The sequence below is a fragment of the Semicossyphus pulcher genome, unplaced genomic scaffold (genome assembly GCF_022749685.1).
Source record: "Semicossyphus pulcher isolate SPU_LCO1_2020_fin unplaced genomic scaffold, fSemPul1.0.p SCAF_9, whole genome shotgun sequence".
NCBI classification, from domain to species: domain Eukaryota; kingdom Metazoa; phylum Chordata; class Actinopteri; order Labriformes; family Labridae; genus Semicossyphus; species Semicossyphus pulcher.
In genome coordinates, this window is record NW_027211770.1 from 8,795,354 (window position 1) to 8,814,564 (window position 19,211).

The window sequence follows — 19,211 nt, forward strand, 5'->3', positions numbered from 1 at the left end:
GTTGAATGTTGATGTGTGTGGTGTATTGTCCTACCACAGCTCCATTCACGAACGCTGCATTCTTGAGGTCACGTGACCGGCTCGTTGACTAATCACGTCGCTCAAATGATGTGACGCAGGAAATTCAAAGTTGGCAGCAACGTTTCTGAGAAGACGCTCACTCAGCTTACTGTTTTCATCCGTTTTGGTATGGGAAGCTTGTAAAAGTTTAATATCTCGATGTTTTCAAACGAGTAAAACAGGTTTTCAGAACCAGAATGGAGGGTAAAGTCATCGGACCGGGTCCATACAGAGCGACCAAGCTGGTGAGTCCGTTACTGACTGTTAGCAGGGCAGTTAGGTGGGACGTTGAAGAGCTTTAACGTTATGCTAAGTTTAACAAACGCTGTGAAAATGTGGAAAGTTAAACTCATGTATTGAGTTATCGCACAAATGTATATTACTGTGATGACTTTATTAATAGATTAAGCAGGGGAAAGCGGTAACTTGGCTTAGATGTAAGTTTAACGTCAGTTGAGTCGAGATGTGTTTTACTAACTCCAAAGAAAGGTGTCCTCGTGAAAAACAACAAAACAGCACTTAAAGTATCATTTTGTGCTAGATGAGTCCTAAACTCACTTGACAACAAAAAGCAGTTTCTTTTGTGACATGGGGCTAGCCTGCCTTTGAGTGGGAAGACCTTTTGATATGAAATTCTTTTACATTAACATATTTACATGTTTCAGTTCATTTGCGACTGTGATTTTATCAAACATATTTAACGTTAGCAGCCTTATTTAGCATTTAGGAGCGCTTCATTATAATAACAACTATGATAAACTATGTTTGCAATAAAAAGATAGTTGCTAATACATGTTCCTACTTATTTCGAGGTAATGCTAAATGCTTATTGGGGTAATGCGTCTTCTTGGCACTAACAATTAATTGATATTTTCGAAACGCATCATTGACAACAAACCATACCAGCTATTTCTTGATTTAGGCCTATGTCCAGATCACTGGCTGTGTGGCTACATGACTTTAAATTAAGGATGCACGATTCTGTCTTTTTTGGCCGATATTTTCCAAACCTTCTTGCCGATTGCCGATTGCCATCAAGTCTCCCCTGTAGTGGAATTGATTTTGTGCCTACTCTTATTGTCGTGGCCCACTGGCAGATGTGGTAATAACATAATACAGTGCTTTTTAAAATGTACACATTCACTGGGCAATATAAGAAAAGTACTTAAACTTAGGTCATGTACAAAATGCCATATTTATAACATTTTCTTTCAAATAAAACTATAGGCTAATATTTATACAACTTAGACAGACTCCTTGACACAATCCTGATAGCCACAACTAGGGCAAGTTTTACCTACTGCACAGAACAAATACATAAAATGAGTCTGTCCAAAAGGATTATGTGAAACTAAGTCCATTCTACGACTGTACAGCGATTAAAGCCAACTGAAATAACAGAAATAGTGTACTCTTTTTTGCAGTGTTGACTGCAGAGTTAATGTCGTAGCATTAAGTCAAGCTTTTTTAGGGAATCATCAAGCATTTAGGCATAATTAAAGCATGTGCACCATGGATTTTATTCAGTTGTGCAAAGTAAGCTGTGACAGTGAGTCACCTTAATGCACAATAGCATGACCCTGGACCTTAAGCAGCTAAATCCACTGAGGCACATTTAATACAAGAAAAAAAAAACTCTACTGAAAGATTTTTTGAGAGCTTTTGAGAAACGGGAATGGCCTTGAAAATGTGAGATGGGGGGACATGCAGAGGCAAACACTTTCCACCCTGGTTTTTGCATCTTGTTTTAATCAAAAAACACTTCAGTTTTTTAAATCTTTCCCTTAACATATTCAGCTATTTTGAAGGTTCCTGCCAACCAGAGTGAGCAGCATTTACTTCAAAGTTTAATACGCTCCTTTGTCGTAATGACCTTGTCCTTTCTAATTCTGTCCCTGCTTTTATCTACCATTTTCATTTCCCTCTCGGCCATCTGTATACTCCCTGAGATCTGATCATTCATAACCTCTGCGCCATCCAAAACACTACGAGGACATAATGTTGTCTTTGTTGTTATATCTGCCTGTTTTTTGTGACAGGAGGATATTAGAGTAGATGGAGAGATTTCAGATCAGAAATGAACAACATTCATTTTTTCAGAAGGCTTTATATTTGTCTCTGTCTCACTTTTTAATGTATGCATCCTTTTTGACAGTAAATACAAAAAAGATTCAGACGCCCTTCATAACATTAAAAAACATTGTTTTCATCTAGGTTCTATCAGATTAGTAGCTGTTTTCATGCCATATTTTACAGTTTATTGCATAATATTGCAGAAGAATACTCATTATATTTTCTGTCTGTGCCAAGCTGCTTTTTTTGTTACATTCTACCTTTTTATCTCACCACATCGTATGTCTCCTTCTCATCAGTGGAATGAAACCATCAAACTCTTCAGAGGAGGCATGCCGCTGAGAAGGCACTGGGCACACTTCCGCTGCTATGATTGCAGTTTCACTGGATCCGAGGCTGTAGATTATCTACACGAGCTGCTCAGGCGTAACTATAACTTTGGACCTGAGGTTACTCGCTACCAGACTCTGCAGCTGCTCAAGAAGTTCCTCAAGGCCCATGTCATTGAAGACATCAAAGGGCGCCATGGGACAGAGGACTTTGAAGACAGTGGATCTCTGTACAGGTACTGCATTTCTTTTTCTCATCCTGTACTGTTCAGTCCTGCCTGAAATGTGTGATGTTGAGTTCCCGCAAATTCATGCAGATTCAAACAATTGCCTTAACTTTTTCTAAACCTTGTAACTTCAGCCAATTGCTGCAACTTTTCCGCAAATTTGACCAAGACTAAAGGCCAGTTCAGATCAATGATTCGCAACCAGACTGGATGCAACTGCCAAAAGAATCCCTTAACATTTGATCATAAATGTTCTAAAACAGGTGTTTACATCAAAGCAATGCAAAGCAATGCTCACAGACGCAGCTGACCGTCTCCATAGCAACGACACACTGACATACCCCACTACTTCTGCGTTAATACTGTAACATTAGTATTAGGCCTAGGTTACATGGATGGATGGGGGAAAAGAAATGGTCGACAGTGACATGCTCGCAATGTTCGCTGTAACATTGATTAATAAACGGCAAAGACGGAGAGTTAGGAAATAGAGGACCTGGAGCCGTCTTTGGCTACTACAGCGCCAAAGACAGGGTGCCTACACCAATTTATGCCGTTTCCTGATTGGCTGAAGTGAAATAGCTACATCATTCTGTTCTAAAACTGCATTTGGAGATTTGACAAGTCAAAGACAGCCCCCTGTCTCTTGTCATTTGTAGTAAGTAGAACAGCGTAACTGTAATAAATAATGTGTAGATCCTTCTTTGCACATACGGACAGCATTGAATGTGATACAGTTTATTCAGTTTGTACACTTTTTGGGGTTGGGATGGGGGGGGCATCTTCACTCAGAAGCCAGCCAGAAAGGATGTCAGAAGAAAAACAATTTGCTCAGCAAATAGATGGCTTGCTCAGAGTGGTTGTGAAATGTATTGTAAAGAAAAGAGAGCCTCAAAACATTGCAACTTTCATTGCAACTTTTTAAACAAGCTGTCACGAAATCAGGCATTTTTGGCCGCAGCAATCACAGAAAAAGCCTATGATATCCTGGAGGGACTGACTGTTATTCATGTTATACCTTTACAATGACCTACTGAGTGAAAAATATTAGGCCAGGGCCCAGCTGCTTCATAATATAGGAGGGTTGTACTCCCTTTTTCCCCCCTGTTATGTAAAGTAAATATTGTAAAAACTGGTAAGTAATAAAGTGGCTTCAGAATAAAGCGGTTTCACTGCTTATATATGTGTATCCCTGACACTGTTGGCGGACACAGTACAACAGGAGGGGCTGGAAAATAATGCTAGATCAGCTTGTTTCTCAGATGACTGATTATCCTGATGTTGAGTGATCAAAATCTTTCATCCAGTTAACTGAAATAGTTTAAAACAACTTGCGTAGATCTAAAAAGTTACAAGTGGCAAACAGCCGGTGCTCATGGAAAACTCTTGGGCTGCCATGGGTGTCTTGTGTCCCGCTGTTCACAGTTCACTCGACCTTTTACTAATGGCCCAGCTTACGTAGAAAATAAGCCAAGGTAATAACAAAAGAGTTGTCCTTAAACCCTACCCTATTGAAAGCCACAAAAGAAGAAGTCAGGCTGAGTGCAGTTCAAATTAAGCTTTGGTTGGTACACCAGAATGCATTGTTGCATGTTCACTGTTTGTGCTTCCCCCCTTTGCCTGAGTCCAGTGCTGTTATCTTTCTCCTCAGGTTCCCCACACTTTCTCCCCTGAAGTCTTTCCCAACAAGGCCTCTGTTGAAGGACAGCAGTGACTTGCCCAGACTCATTCGCTGGGATGACTACGAAGAATTGCCTCAGCGGGAAAACATTGCACCTCTGAAATCTGCGGTCTTGGTGAGAGGGAGATGTCTCAGCTCCTCCTGTGGGCTTGCTTTGACTCATGCTGTGCTTGAAGTGTTTAAACATTATGCAAACTTAAGAGAGGGCAAATAGCAAGATGAGATCAATTTAAGAGAGATCACGTTATCTTTCCCTGTTTCAATTACTGCTGTGAGACTGCTGCTTTGGTTTCCTTGTTGAACCCAGTTCTGTTGCACATTTTAAATCCTGCCTTGTGTTGGAGAGCATTTTATTGAGATGCTTTACTAAAATTTTGTACTAATATTTTATTTTAAACTGAACTTTTGAATTAATGACATGTCCTTTTTGAATCAGACCTCAGATCTGTGGAATAAAAGGCACAGTGTAGCCATCGGGGATGTGCATGAATGCAAGCTCATACGGAGGAAGGAGATAACGCCAAAACAAGTGGACCACATCTGGAAAACAATGACAGTTTCACAGTATGTTACCCTTTTACATAACTTATTCAGTACTTCCTCTTTTCACGTTGTTTGTATCTACAGCTGTAGATCAGTGGTTGCAGAACTTCTTTCTAGACTTTAGACTTTTCATCCCTTTGAAGATAATTCTTCGTTATTGCATTTTAAGGCCCCAACCCTCAATGCAACCGATTTACATTTAACCTAAAATTAACAATGAATATTATTTAACAAAATGATTGATAGTGATGGAGCTGTCTTCCACAAACAGACAAGATTCAGTATAGTCCAGGGCTGCACAATATTGGAAAAAAGTGACATTGTGATAATGTTTTGTTTTGCGATATAAAAAATACAGGAAATTATACCAGATAAAAACAGTTTTCATGTACATATACATAGCATGGCACTACAGTAAAGTACAGTATGTCATCTACCATTTCTAACGGTGTTCAAACCTATGTTTTAGCAGCGTGACCAGCTCGGTGACAGTAACTTTTGGAAACGAAAGCTCACCGTATCCTACTTCCTGTCGGCACACACAACCTCACACCTTGTGTATGCGCTGCAGGTGTAGCCAATAAAGTAAACACTCTTTAGCACATCTGCTCCGTTACCAGCTCGTAAAAGTAGCCACAGCGTTAAATAGCACTGGAACAATGTGCTGCTGATTCACACTCTAAAAAGCCGCCACGCCTAACTAAAAGCTGCCTCGATCATCCCACCAACATCATCTGTGATGGCGGAACAACGTGTGCATGTTCACACAGGCATACTCAAAGACTCTGCAGCTCAGTGGTCAGTTCACTCTGCCATCTCATGAAGGGCTGCACTAATGTGATATCAGACAGACATTTATTGTAGATTAGTGATGGAAAATGAGAAAATGGCGAGTACTCCTTTTGCAGCTTGATGTGTCCAGTCAATTTGCCTCACAATCGTACGTCCTTTTCAATGGTTAAACCATATATCGTGCCGCCCTAGTTCTGTCAGACTATGACAATCAGTAACTCCTGTCACGTCATGTCATTAGCTACAGCATAACTTATTACGTATTGGAAAGTTTTTAATATGGTCATGAAGACAGTTACTTTTATTTTCTTCTGTTTGGAAACCTGAACATTTTGTGGTTTTCTTCTTAAACATTTAATAAAAACAAAACAACTAATGATATGAGAAACCCCATGGCATCATTGGCCCTCAAGGCACCTAAGGTACTTAAAGAACCACGTTTGGGAAGCACTTATGTAGAACCTTAATGCTATCTGTTTTGTTTTAGTTTACAGAGAGCGTTGGGCCTGAAGTCATTGGATGGAGTTCTAAACCCAGCACACGTAAACGGCAAGCACATTGTTCACAACGTGTTCAAGGTTAATAAGACGGGCATTGTCATATTGGAGAATAAAGCCGGTATGCTACATTGATTCAAACTGTCAAGAAATGTATTGTAGGCTGCTGCACAATGAATAATATAGTATGACTCACCTGTCTGCCTTTGCATCTCCAGAGGACATGCCATATTGGGTGATATCAGCAATGAAATGCCTCGCTAATTGTAAGTATACATTTTCTGCGCACTGTCAAAAAACAACAAATTCACCATCTGCTTTCCTGAAAGTTCCTGATGCACATTTCAAATCTCTAAAATGACCGAGAAGGACTCAAGTAAGTAAGTAAACTGAAGCTATACTTTATTTTTTGCTAGTGATATATTCTGTAAGATTTGGAGCCATATTCTCCACATGGCTGAGATCTCCCTTTGGGTTCAAATGTTAATACAATGTGTTATTGTGTTTGTTCATCACTCTCTGTGTATACATGCGTGGAGTCAGTATTTAATGGGGTTAATTGTATGTTACTTATTGTTTGCATTCCTTGTGAAGCACAACATAATTGCATTTGTCTTCTTTCTCAGGGCCCAATGCCAACGAAGCCAAACAGCCTGCGTACCCTGGTTTTGAGAGGGATGTGCTGAGAACAGTCGGAGATTACTTTCAGAGACTCAAAGAACCTCTGCTGACTTTCCATCTATATGAAGTCTTTGTCAACATTCTCAGTGAGTGTTTCATATTGGTTTCCAGAGCTGATATTTGTGCTGTGCTACAGAAAAACAGCTGCTGGTGTTCATTTGGTGCAGCCTGTATGTTTGCCTTCAGCAGCTGGACTCTTCTCTTCTCATATCTCTGCAGGCCTGCTGCACGAGCCGGAGGTAGCCACCGAGGCTCTTCAAGTCAGCAGTCTCTTACTGCCGCCGCCTAACCGAAGACGACTCCAGCTTTTACTGCGTCTCATGGCTCGGGTCTGCCAGAATCCCCACCTGCCTCCACTCAATGACACCATTGCTACCCGCACACTGGTACGCATTGCTGACTTTAGTTTACTACTTATCTTAATACAACTTCTGTAGTTAATTGAGGTCAGATTAGTGTGGAAAGTTGGGACATCAAGGACACAGTTTAATGAACAAACACATTACCAAGTCCTGCAGTCAACACCTTTAAAAAGCTTGTGAGATACAACATTTTTAAAGTGCAAGAGGAGTTTAAATTGCCTTGGTTTGTTGTGTTTGTATTGGCTTTTACAAGGTGAAAGGAACACCTCTGACACAGTCTCCCTGCGGGACAGAGAAAAGAAAAACATTCAGGCAGAGAGAAGCTGTGGGAAACATTGTCCAGATTCCCTCCCACCTTCTATAAGTCAATGAGATGCAGGTTAACGGTTTCATTGAAGTTGAGAACCTTCTCTTTCTAAAAAAAAAATACAGAGTCTGAAACTGCTTATGTTGGAGATTATAGGTTTGGTTTTTACTGATCATTGTATGTGGACATAACCCCCACAATTTGATTTTCTATAATGCTTGCCAATACTCGATACAATGTTTGTTTTACATATAGAATAAAAACAGTTAACAAAAGCCAGTGCAGTCATCTGAGAAGAGAGCTACCTCAGTGCCTATGTAGAAAAACTAAAGATTAGTTTAATTCATTTGTGTGATCAGAAGACAAAGCTACTTAATAGCTGCTATGTAGGGAAAGTGTTGCTTATCCACGTTAGATTGAATTTGACAGTTTGTATTATCACTCACGTCATTCTAATGCATATTTGCTCCATTCAGTTAGTGTTTCACCTCTCGGCCTGTGTCAAAACATTTGTTATAATGCAGAAAGTGCATTAGTTGCATAAGTCCAAATGGAGTGTGATTTATTTAGGGATGCACTAATACCGATACCAGTATCGGGTATCGGGCAGTATTGGAGCTTAAGTACTCATACTCAAAACTATGACGAGTACCGCACCTGAATACCACTTTACGGCTTGACATTAGCCTCCCGTTAGTTAAGCAGGTAGGCGGAGAAGCAAAGTCGAGTGTTAAAATGTCAGCAACAGTTGCAGTTGCATCATTACGTCTATTTACCTGGTTACAGTCAGAAAGTGAGGAACATCTGAAGAAAATTAAACATGTTTTTAAAGGCATTATGAGAACTGTAATATTATTAAGTACTCGTATCGGTACTTGGTATTGGCAAGTACCTAAATGTAAGAACTTGTACTTGGTCTGAAAAAAATGTAATATCGGTGCATCCCTAGATCTATTCAGGGAGGGATACATCTCATGTTCACAGCTGCAACAGCAGCTCCAGAATTGCACTTCTGACTCCAGAGATTCATGGCATTCTCTCCTCCGGTGTTCACTCTCATCAAGGATGGTACACAGCACATCAAATCTTAATGTTTTATTAGCTACTCAGACTATATTAAATGTGAGCTGTATAGATAATATCTTCTCATATCAATATCAGGCTGTAACACTGCGTGCATGCAAAATTCCAGTATTAAAAGCCTCTCAAAGGCTGTTTGTTTAATTGCTTTTACTTTGGATATATGTAACAGATGCTCATTGTTGATTGTGTACCTCAAATATTTGTAATATAATAAGAATAGTCATGTGCTCTATAGTGTAGTTGTAGTTTCTAATCAGTCTCTTCTTGTGGTCTCTGTCCAGATGGTGCAGATGTTCTCACACTGCGTTCTGGGTTCAGTCGATGAGATGGACCTTGACGAGCTGCTCGCCACAAAACTGGTGACCTTCATGATGGAGCATCACAACACCATCTTTCAAGTTCCTTCCAAGCTGCGTCACCAGGTCGAGGAGCACCTGTCCCACCTCAAAAGAGTGCAAGTTAGTAAACTGTTGTAGAGCCCGACCGATTTTTCGGTCAGGTGATTTTATCGGACGATATTAGCATATTGCAGATATATGGGTGTCGGCGAATGACTCCTCTGATATGCTCCGATAGTAGTAAATTACATTATCTGGAAAATTGGGAGACAAAGTCATTACACCTTCTGACAAGCAGGGGGCACTATGATTGTTTTTCTAACACGTGGGCCAGCCCAGAACCATTCAGTCAGAATACAGCTGGAGTAATGTAAGTAATGTACAAGCCTCCTCACTCGTGGTTACAACTATAAACCAGCACAAACATAACAATTACCAACATATGCCATATGCAGAACATATGTATGTTATGTTTGCATTTTGGAACATAAAATAGCAAACTTCACAACTTAAACTACTCAGTCAGCACCAGGCAGCAGGCATGATGGGAAACGAGGACGGATACAGAGGATACATTGTGAACAACAAACTCATGTCAATTTGGAATTTTTTTACTCCCTAATATTGGAATTGGCATCGGCCCCAAAAATCCAGTATCGGTCGGGCTGTAAACTGTAGCTGGGATTGCCCAGTCAGTGGATACATGGAGCGTGAATAAACTTCACTACTGCATGCACATCATAGGAAACCAATATCCTTCAAATATAAGCTTGCCAAGCTCTAAGTGTGGAGAAGTGGTGCACTAACTGGTAAATTATGATATTCATAAAGCGACATAAAATTTGGAAAAACTATGGATTGATGAGTTAATGTGAGTGGATTACTGGATACTGGAGTGGATATTGTAATTTAGCTCCAATATTATTAGTCAATATATTTTTTTAATCCAAATCTAATATTTCATAATAATAATAATACTGTCCCTGCTGCCCTGAATCCAGATGTTTCTGTACCCGGCTTGTATCTGGTGCTATGAGAAACGACACAAACATCAGATTCAGGGCCACAGTCTTTAGGGGTTCTTTATTCATGTTTTTTCCACACTGATGCAAGGTTACCCTGTTTTTTTCAGTGTGTAGAAACTCTAGCACTTTGAATTTAAAAAAGAATGGCCTTGCAACTTATTTTCCATGAAACGTTTTGGAAATCCTGCAGGAGCACTTGGAGACGGGATTGAAAAGCACTTTCATGCTAATCTGTGAGCAACGAGAGTCACTCATGTGCCTTTGGTGCATCAGAAATTCAACAGACCTAGTGACACAGTTTTTTGTCAGATTTTGTGCTTGTCCCATTGATCGCCCCCATGGAGCAGTTTTTTATTTATTTCTCTGTGCACAGTTGGTTTTATTGATGTCTGCATGTGTTTTCTTTTGGCAGGAAATATAAATGTGGAACACAGACTGTATTGACAGTAAACATTGTTTGGCTAATAAATGAAGGCCTGATGGCTTTCATCTTTTGTTCAAACATTGGCTGCTTAAGCTTAGACCTCCCACACTGTGAACTGGACTGAAAGCAAGATTTATTTTTCCTTATTGCAGACTGATAAATAAGATTTTAGGAATAGATTGCATAAAAATGTTTGACCTTTAGCTGGGGCTGGTTCCTTGATAGAACATTATTAATTTAAGAAGTTGATGTTGCAGTAAAAACATCTTAGATGTCCTGCACCTGCTTTCAATTTTATTTATTTATTTAAAAAAACAGGAGTGCAAATATTGACTTGAATATTACACTGGTCTATTGTTAAATATGTACAATTATCCAACATTTCCGTTGTGTCTCCCATCAGATCAAATATGCAGGTTCAGATACAGACTTCAGTGCATCTCCGGCCTTTTGTAAACAGATCAGGAGGGTGGAGTCTGAGGAGCAGAGGGCGATAGGAACTCAGACCCCCTTACAGCAGCTGCTTGAAGGCCTGATTGCAGACAAAGAACTGCCTGCCAAGGACAAGAAGAAAAGGCTTAAACAGGTACGTCTGTACTGATTACAAAGTAGACACGTTAAAGATCCATCACGAAATGTGATCTCTCTGCAGTCTTGATGGGCAAATACACCAAAATCAGACTGCTTTTTAGCAATGTGCTGAAAAATGTACATATGAGCATTTATTATTAGAATGTGCTTTTACGCCCAAAGTCTTTTATTTAAGTACCGTAAAATTCAGTGTATAAGACTCATTTTTAATCAATTTTTTTTATCTAAAAAGTGGGCTGTGTCCTATATACCAGTGCGACCAATATACCAGGATAAAATGCAGAGGTACTTCTTGTGTTATGGTATTTTACCTAGACAATAGCGCTATAATTTAGCTAAAGCTTCGTCACTGACATACACCATCATGATCGCTAGTGCAGCCGCCATCCTCTCAACAATCAATGTTACCGTAGGCTGAGCTCAACTACCGCACCGGTAGCTAGCAGGATTGCAAACTCGACATGATGTAAACAGACGGTAGGCTACAATTTGTGTGTTTTGAATGTGTTTCAAATGAAAACAGATTAGTGTTGAAATATCTTGTACATACATTTTTATTGATAAATGGCTATACTTAGCCTTTTTCCCCTCTGGGATACCCCCAAAAACAGACTGTGTCTTATATTCCGGATTTTACGGTATGTTTTGTGAGTAAAGATATGGGACCCACAAATCCCCGAGCTGTGTCTGTAAGTCTTTTATATTCACCTGATGTACCGTAACGATGCATACCCTCCCCTCCTCAGTTCCAGAGGTCTTACCCTGAAGTCTACCACAATCGATTTCCCACTGAGGAAAGCAAAGCTGCTGTCATACCTGAGAAAACCCCACGGCTTAAACCTCATCTCATGTTCTTCAATCTCAAGAAACCCTTCCAGCCCTTTCAGAGGAGCTGGAGTTTCAGAGCGTGAGCTGCCTCTCCTCTGACACATCTGCACTACGGGCTGTTTATACAACTTAACAAGAGTGTCATGAGACAAGGAGCGATGTGGCTGTAATGGTGATCTGGTCACACACCATTAACCACTACTACTAATGTTTGGACTTTGTAGCACTGTTAAAGGGTCAGTTTACACAAAAACAACAATCATAATTGAATCACATGCCAAATGATTCCTGGTGGTATCTAGCTAGAAAGCTTGGTTTAGTTGCAAAAAAATAGGCAACTAATTTAGAACTTTTTTTCTTAAACTTAATAAACCTCAAATCATAAATGTGGATGGCTGAGCTGACCCTTTACAAAATACATTTTTACTTAATGTCATGGTAGAAAACTTGAACAAAGAATAGGAAAAGATAATCAACTAGCACTCAAAGAACCACTGATGCTTCTTAAGATGAACTCTAAATAGTGTTATAACGTTCTTATGAGCATGAATGGCAGTTTACTCGCGTTGCCATCCTTGTTACTAAATTAAATGAAATGCATTTCAGAAGTATTAATAGACTATTAGACGTTAATATTATAGGTTATAAAACTAATAATGGTCATTTATTGAAAGATAGTTTGGTACTGTGTAAGAAATTACCAGATGCATTTCTTGGTATTACTTGGCCTTTGAACAAATTATGAAATTTCCTGAGCTTGACTCTTGTAATGGAAAGTAGCATTTCATTTTTGCAATTGATTGTGATGTGGAATTAATCACTATAATGTTGAATTGAGGCAACTCAGCCTCACATTTTAATATGTAAATGAACATATCAAGGGTTTTCTGAGAGGAGTGTGATGTGTTACATAACTTAAAAGCTCCAGGTGAGCTGCAGCTGATAATTTCATATGTAATTACAACAAATCATAACTAATAAATAATAAAACTAATAAATTCTAACAAAATCTACACAGCTTAAAGGAAATTTGTGGCAAAAAATGTTGAATGTAATATCCTGAATCCTAGATTTAGAAAAGGGAAAAGCTGTAACCTCTTTCTCTCTAAACCCTCCCACACCTCACTTAAAAGGTCTTACTGTATATGCACTCTAAAAACACCTCATTTCATGTTTTACCTGCTGGTTTTATTCTGTATATAAGAACTATTTCCTTGTTTGGTACATATTTCAATGTCTAAAAACCTCTCACTGTTTTCAATGTTTGATGTCATTTTCTATCACCTGCTGCTCTGTCACGTCAATCAGGTTGTTCTTCACTTAATTTGGGTCGTAAGATAGTTTTTATTTTTATAATTAAGTGCTGATATTTCTGTATGAATTTTCATTAATGCTCTTGAACAAACGATGCTGGATTAACTGTTACACTTGAATCGCTGCTCTTAGCTGGAAACACAATGCTGACATTGGTATTAAAATTTTTGATTGGCAAATTCAACTGTTTTGTTGTTCTCATTTTAGGGTTTTATACACTTTCTTTCTAAATGCCAGAGTCCACACCAACTAATTACTGAGTTAAGGTGTTTAAGCAACAACCCTTGTTAAGCATAGCCATGAAATCTCCACGAAAAAAAGATCTTTAATTAAAGTGATAATCTTGAAGATTTTCATTTAAATAAATGTCTGTTAAGTCACTGTCTATCGCCGAATGATATAAAACAATGGTGATTGAGCCTATGGCCCACTGATGAAAGCCTTTGCATTTGCAGTATTACAGACTGGGTGTCTGTGGTGACTTCCGCGGAAAAAATCACAAGCGGCGCCCAGTTAGTGACGCTTTCTCCATCAGCCAGCAGTGGTTGGTCTGCCAGAGAGGGTAGGCGGAGCTAAGCGGCTGCTTTTCCGTTCTCTGTAAGTGTTGCGAGTAAACAGTAATCTACTATGGCTGAACAAACAAAGAAAAGATGGATGACTACAGATACAACTTCAACAATAAGTGAAAATCCAAAGAAAAAGAAACAAACTCGACGCTCAGATGAAGGCAAACAGTCTAAAAAGGAAAGCGACCGTCAGCCAGGAAAATCAAGAGTTACAACCGGAGCCAACCGTGGACGTCACACATGCGACACTGTCTGGATATCTGGGAAGTGTGCTCCTGCAATTACCGTTTATCTCTTTAAGTGGCACCAAAGAGACAAAACTGAGATCTTCTTACTTAACTTTAAGAATGGGTAGGAGATCTCAGCTCATAGGATGGCAACTTTACTACAGATCGCCTCATGAAATTGCTGCCTGAGTCAACTCTGAGTACTATTACTGTTATGTTGAGGTGCCCAGAAGCAACAATATCTGAGCTATAAAGTGGTAGACTAGGCTGCAGGATCCAGATATCAAACTGCCAATTTTCTAATTAGGGGACAACCTGCTCAATTACTGAGCCACAGCGGCCTCGCTACCTCTGGCAGAAGTCTGGGCCCGTCTTCTGTTCCATCTCGACTCCAGCTCTGTGCATATGCAAGGTCTATAAAGACATGGTTTGACTAGTTTTGTGTAGGGGTAGTTGAGTGACTTGCAGAGAGAGGCCTTTAATTACATTGAAGGTGACGAAGGGGAACATTGTGTTGATGTTACCTGCATGAGCAAAGTGCTTCTGTCAGGGGAACGATTTTTGCTGTTACTTCTTGTGCATTGACCCCTTCTGCAGAACAGTAAGAACACAGCAAGCCCAGACACAGCTTATATATATTGGTACATCAGTCATCATAATAATGTATACCAGACAGAGCAAAAATTGCTTTAATACAGTGATTAGATGTTTAAATCGCCACAGTTCCCGTGCTATTTAAACTGCATTTGCATTTTTCTCAGACAAGTAATCGAGCATGAAAGATTGTGATGCAGTGTGAATTGAACAGATAACCTTAAGTTGCCTGCCCTGTCTCCATCTTCTGTTTCCTGCTGTTTGCACACATGAAAAGCTTTATAAGTGCCTGTAATCATAAGGCATTTATAGAGATTAATCTACAGGGGGAGCAATGCTACCGTGCGACACGCCATAAAAGGCTTACAAGTCAGCAGCTGACACTTGCATGACTTCATAAGTAAACATCCCACGCATAAAGGAGTGATTACCACACTTACATTCAGGAGGAGAAGGACTCTCACATAATGGTGACTGTTTCTGCATTGATAACACTAGATGTATAAGGGCGTATAGATGGCCTTTATATGACATCTCAGACACTAGGATTATGGATGGCAGAGAGGTTTCTACAGTTCAACCAGGACAAAGCTTAAGTCTAAGTTACTGGCACTGAGATTAAAGTAAAAGCCGCAAGCTCTGGCATTTACCTTATATCAGCAAGAGAACCAAAGTGTGACCATTTCTCTCTAAGTCCAATATACAGACATTAATGCCTTTATCACCTGCAGGATTGACTGTTGTAATGCTCTACTTTCAGGTGCCCCTCAAAAGAATGCAGCTACAATTACTGCAAAACTCAGCTGCAGCTGTCCGTTGACTTGGATCACAAAGAGAGCACACATTACACCAACTTTAAAGTCTCTACAGTGGCTAGCTGCATGCTATAAAAAGGATTTTAAGGCCATTTTATGGGATTATAAAGCTCTTAATGGTCTTGGTCTTGTTTATTTATCAGATTTGCTTTTAGCCTATAAACCCACTAGAACCTTGAGGTCTTCTGGTGCCTTTTAGTCAGCCGAAAAACACAGTGAGGCATGGCAGGCCTTCCAGGGGACCTGCAGAGGAGGTTGATCTTTTTAAAAACAAAACTTAACTTTTATTTATTTGAACTGTATGAAGAGAGCTGTTCAAATAAAGTCTGACAGGTTGGATTAAATAGGCTGTGTAGCTATTACATTCATGCTAACCTAATAATGGGTAATTGTACTGGAACTGTGTATGTAAGGTAATGTTAGCTAGTTAGCCAGCAAGCTGGTGTTGTAAGCTGTTTTCCAAACTGATACCTTATTACTCAAAAATCCCAAATGTCAACCCTGCACCAACAACAACAGATACATTTAACTGGTGGAGCGGAGATTGTTCCAGAGGCTGGAAGAATCCCAATGTCAGAATGATCGTGGGGCCCAAAAATGAAAAATTAAAGGCAAAAGGATTTTTGTTGCACTTGGTAGATAAATTGGGTTCCAAAAATTGTGTTTTGGAAAGGCAGGCTGTAGTAGTTAAGGGTCCGGTTTCTTTGTGAATGTGTTGAATGTTAATGATGACGAACAGGTGCAGAGTAACTTGGATGTGAAGCTAGCTCGGTAATGTCGAGACTTAAGTTCTTCCCAATGTTCATGAGACAAACAGAGCGGTCAGGGGTGGAGTTAAGTTGTAGTTCACTACAAGTTCTAAAAAAAATATAAAGAAAATATTCACAAGCTAGCTTGATTTTCAGAGCAATGACATTGATGAGTCTAAAAATCCATTCCTAGTCAACCTACTTTATATTGATAGTGACAGTGGCTGTGGGGAATCCTAAGGCTTCTGTTCGTCCATAAGATATATTAAATTGTAAACTGAAATTTATATTTTAACATTTCAAATTTTCACTGGTAATTTAATAGTAAACTTGCCTAAGTAACCATGTGTATGTCGTGTTTTTTTGTTCTGCTAACAGCCCCTCTGAAGCTCTCACACACACAGATGCAGAGTGAAATCAGCCCCATCTTACATATTGGACATGAAACCGAAAGGAAAGCTGCTTCTGTCAATGAGCTTCCCACATGATTCATTTTATTATTTGTAAATCTGATTTATAATTTGATATACTCATGTTTTCACAGAGTGGCAAGTATCCAAGCCCTATATAGCAATCTCCTGAGTCAGCAGTGGGATGTATTTTTAAACAGCGAGCTAATTTTATCTAAACATTGTATCTTCACAGTAGCTTTGGAACCAGCTGATCCCAAAACAATTCACCTCTTTTTGTGTTAGTGCTCACACTGCAAGCTGAAGGGATCTCCAAAAGTTTTTACGCAATGGAGAGGTCCATGGTCACTGACTTTAGGTATTATCAGTGCATTAATATTCCAGCCTGTGTGCCTGCAGATAGTAACCTACTGTAGGTGCTCCATTCAGGGTGATTGGGAGTAACTGATGGCTCAGCAGTGGAGTGAAGGAGAGGGAATTAAGTCCATCATCAGGGACCTCTTCAGCCTTTGTAGCCATGAGGGTAAAACGTGACCTGAATACAAAGCAGCCATCAAGACTATATAACTGGTATTAGGCACATACCTCACGCACATCTGCTCTTTAAGTGTTGCCGACACAGCATCTTATCCAACAAATTAGGCCGTCTTTAGAGCTAGTCCTAATACGTTTTTATTTCAGATTTCTTCAGCTTCTGGTGTTTTCAAGTTCTCGTGTGCTCGTGTGACATTTACAGGTATTATGCGTTAGTGAGTCAGCCCATGCTCTTCAGTTGGGGAAGCCCATGCTGTTTCCCTAATGCCCTTCTGGGAATGTGCGTGCGACATGAAGCTGTAGTAATTGGTTTTTCACTGCGGAAGGTCTGCAGTGACCGTGTATCACATAATCACAGCAGCCTGAAAGCAAAGCATCATGTGGAGTAAGAAAGTCCGGCTGAATGTGTAATACTTTCCCATCAAGTGCAGAAATGTGTAAAAAATAAAAAAAATGTTATTATGGTTGCCAGCTTTCCTCGCATCGCCAGCATTAAGTTATTGGATAAACCCCACCAGCTGCTCCTCGATTGTACAGTAGATTGTTTATACAAGCAGACACATGGTGTTTTAAAGCTCAATTCACAAGTCCTACATAAAGAGCATTTTGGTTTAAAAAATACATGGGTTTAAGGAAAGCAGTAGTAGGACTTTATAAATAATGGACGTAGCCACAGTGATGTCACCAATTGGTTTCTTGACTGGGTAAGTAGTGGCTGCCACCATGTTGGTTTTCTGAAGCCAGAAGTGACCATATTTGGATAAGAGGTGCTGCAGTGGAGCGAGGGGTTGGCAAAGGCTCCCATCGGCTACAGTCTGACGACGTGCAGTTCCTTGCACTTTGGCGTTGCTTCATCTTGGTTGCTGCTAGGTGAGAGAACATCAGCAAAGTCAAGGAGTTCCAGTCCATGTTATATTCTTTGATATAATTTAATCAGCTTATATGATTACAAAGACAAACATTACGGAGGTATTGCATCATAATTCCTAAACCACAATTCATAGATAATAAATTACCGAGGATACTATGAATTTATCTTTAATCAAAGGAAATTGTTTACAAAGCAGACAAAGCTGAAACTATTGGACTGATGAGGCATCCACATGCAGCCAGCCTGCCGCGGGGTCTGCCACAGGTGAGCTGGCTGTTTTTATTGGATCTGAAGCTCCACCTGTTGGTGAGCTCCGTGACCGTCAGCCGTCAACTGTTAGTAAACTAACTTTACTTTAACAGGTTTCCTTTGAAACAAGCTTCGTGTGCGTAGCGCTTGGGGAGGTTTGCCCCATGGGGCTATAAAGAATGAAGTTATCCGAGTCTATTGATAACGTGGGTTAAATGCTACAACCCCAACTTCAGCAGTTCATGTATGCACATGGAAGCTTCCCTGTAAACTCATTTGGGCTGCTATCGATGCAGGATACTTCATTGACATCAGAGTACAGACCCCCATCAGAGTATGTTTGTTGGTGGACATAATTTGGTCTATCTAAATGTGAATATATTTTAGCACTATTTAGTTGTTCATATTTTCCAGTATAAACATTTCAGTGTAATATATGATGGTCAATTTGAGGTCATTTGAAAATCTGCAGGGAAGTCTAGTCATGGTTGTAGCCATGCCAGCAGTACAATCAGCTAAGTGTATCTTTGTCAGTGATAAAAAAAAACGTGATTGACATTACGATCAGGCGTGAGTTAAAAATTAGGATAACATCCTAAAAAATTAGGATAACAAACAACTTTGTAGGTCACAGTTTTGCTAGCTTATCCGAAAGCTGACGAGACGAGATGAATGCGAGCCGACGAGAACACGCATCAGACACGCAACACTCTCTGTGACGCAGAACGTAAGGCACCGGGTGAATTACCGAAGTCCCGGTAGAGGAGAGTCAGAGGAGGGGGAGGGGATTTTGCACAGTCTGAATTGATTCAGATTTTTATCACGCTGTGCACTAACCATGTCTCCATTATCACTCATCAGTCATAATTACAAGAGCACAAACATTCCCAGCTTGACGTTCTACTGCTTTTTAGAGGGACAGTAGAAACATATCCACACATCTGACTGCACAAAATGTTACTGTTAATCATGGGCAGAGAGTTATAGAAGCACAAAGGTACAACAGAACTTTACATACAGGCAGCTGTGCTACATCGCAGT

The 19,211-nt window shown here is 39.9% G+C and overlaps 1 protein-coding gene across 1 annotated transcript; it reads left to right on the forward strand.

The window, feature by feature from the left end:
* The first annotated feature begins 257 nt into the window (after positions 1-257).
* depdc1b (DEP domain containing 1B) lies at positions 258-13,285 on the forward strand. Its single transcript, XM_069655476.1, has 11 exons — positions 258-305; positions 2,433-2,698; positions 4,341-4,485; positions 4,807-4,934; positions 6,193-6,323; positions 6,421-6,468; positions 6,829-6,969; positions 7,103-7,269; positions 8,917-9,093; positions 10,826-11,008; positions 11,760-13,285. The coding sequence occupies exons 1-11, from the start codon at positions 258-260 to the stop codon at positions 11,922-11,924; spliced, it is 1,599 nt and encodes a 532-aa protein (XP_069511577.1). The 3' UTR covers positions 11,925-13,285.
* The last annotated feature ends 5,926 nt before the right edge of the window (positions 13,286-19,211 follow it).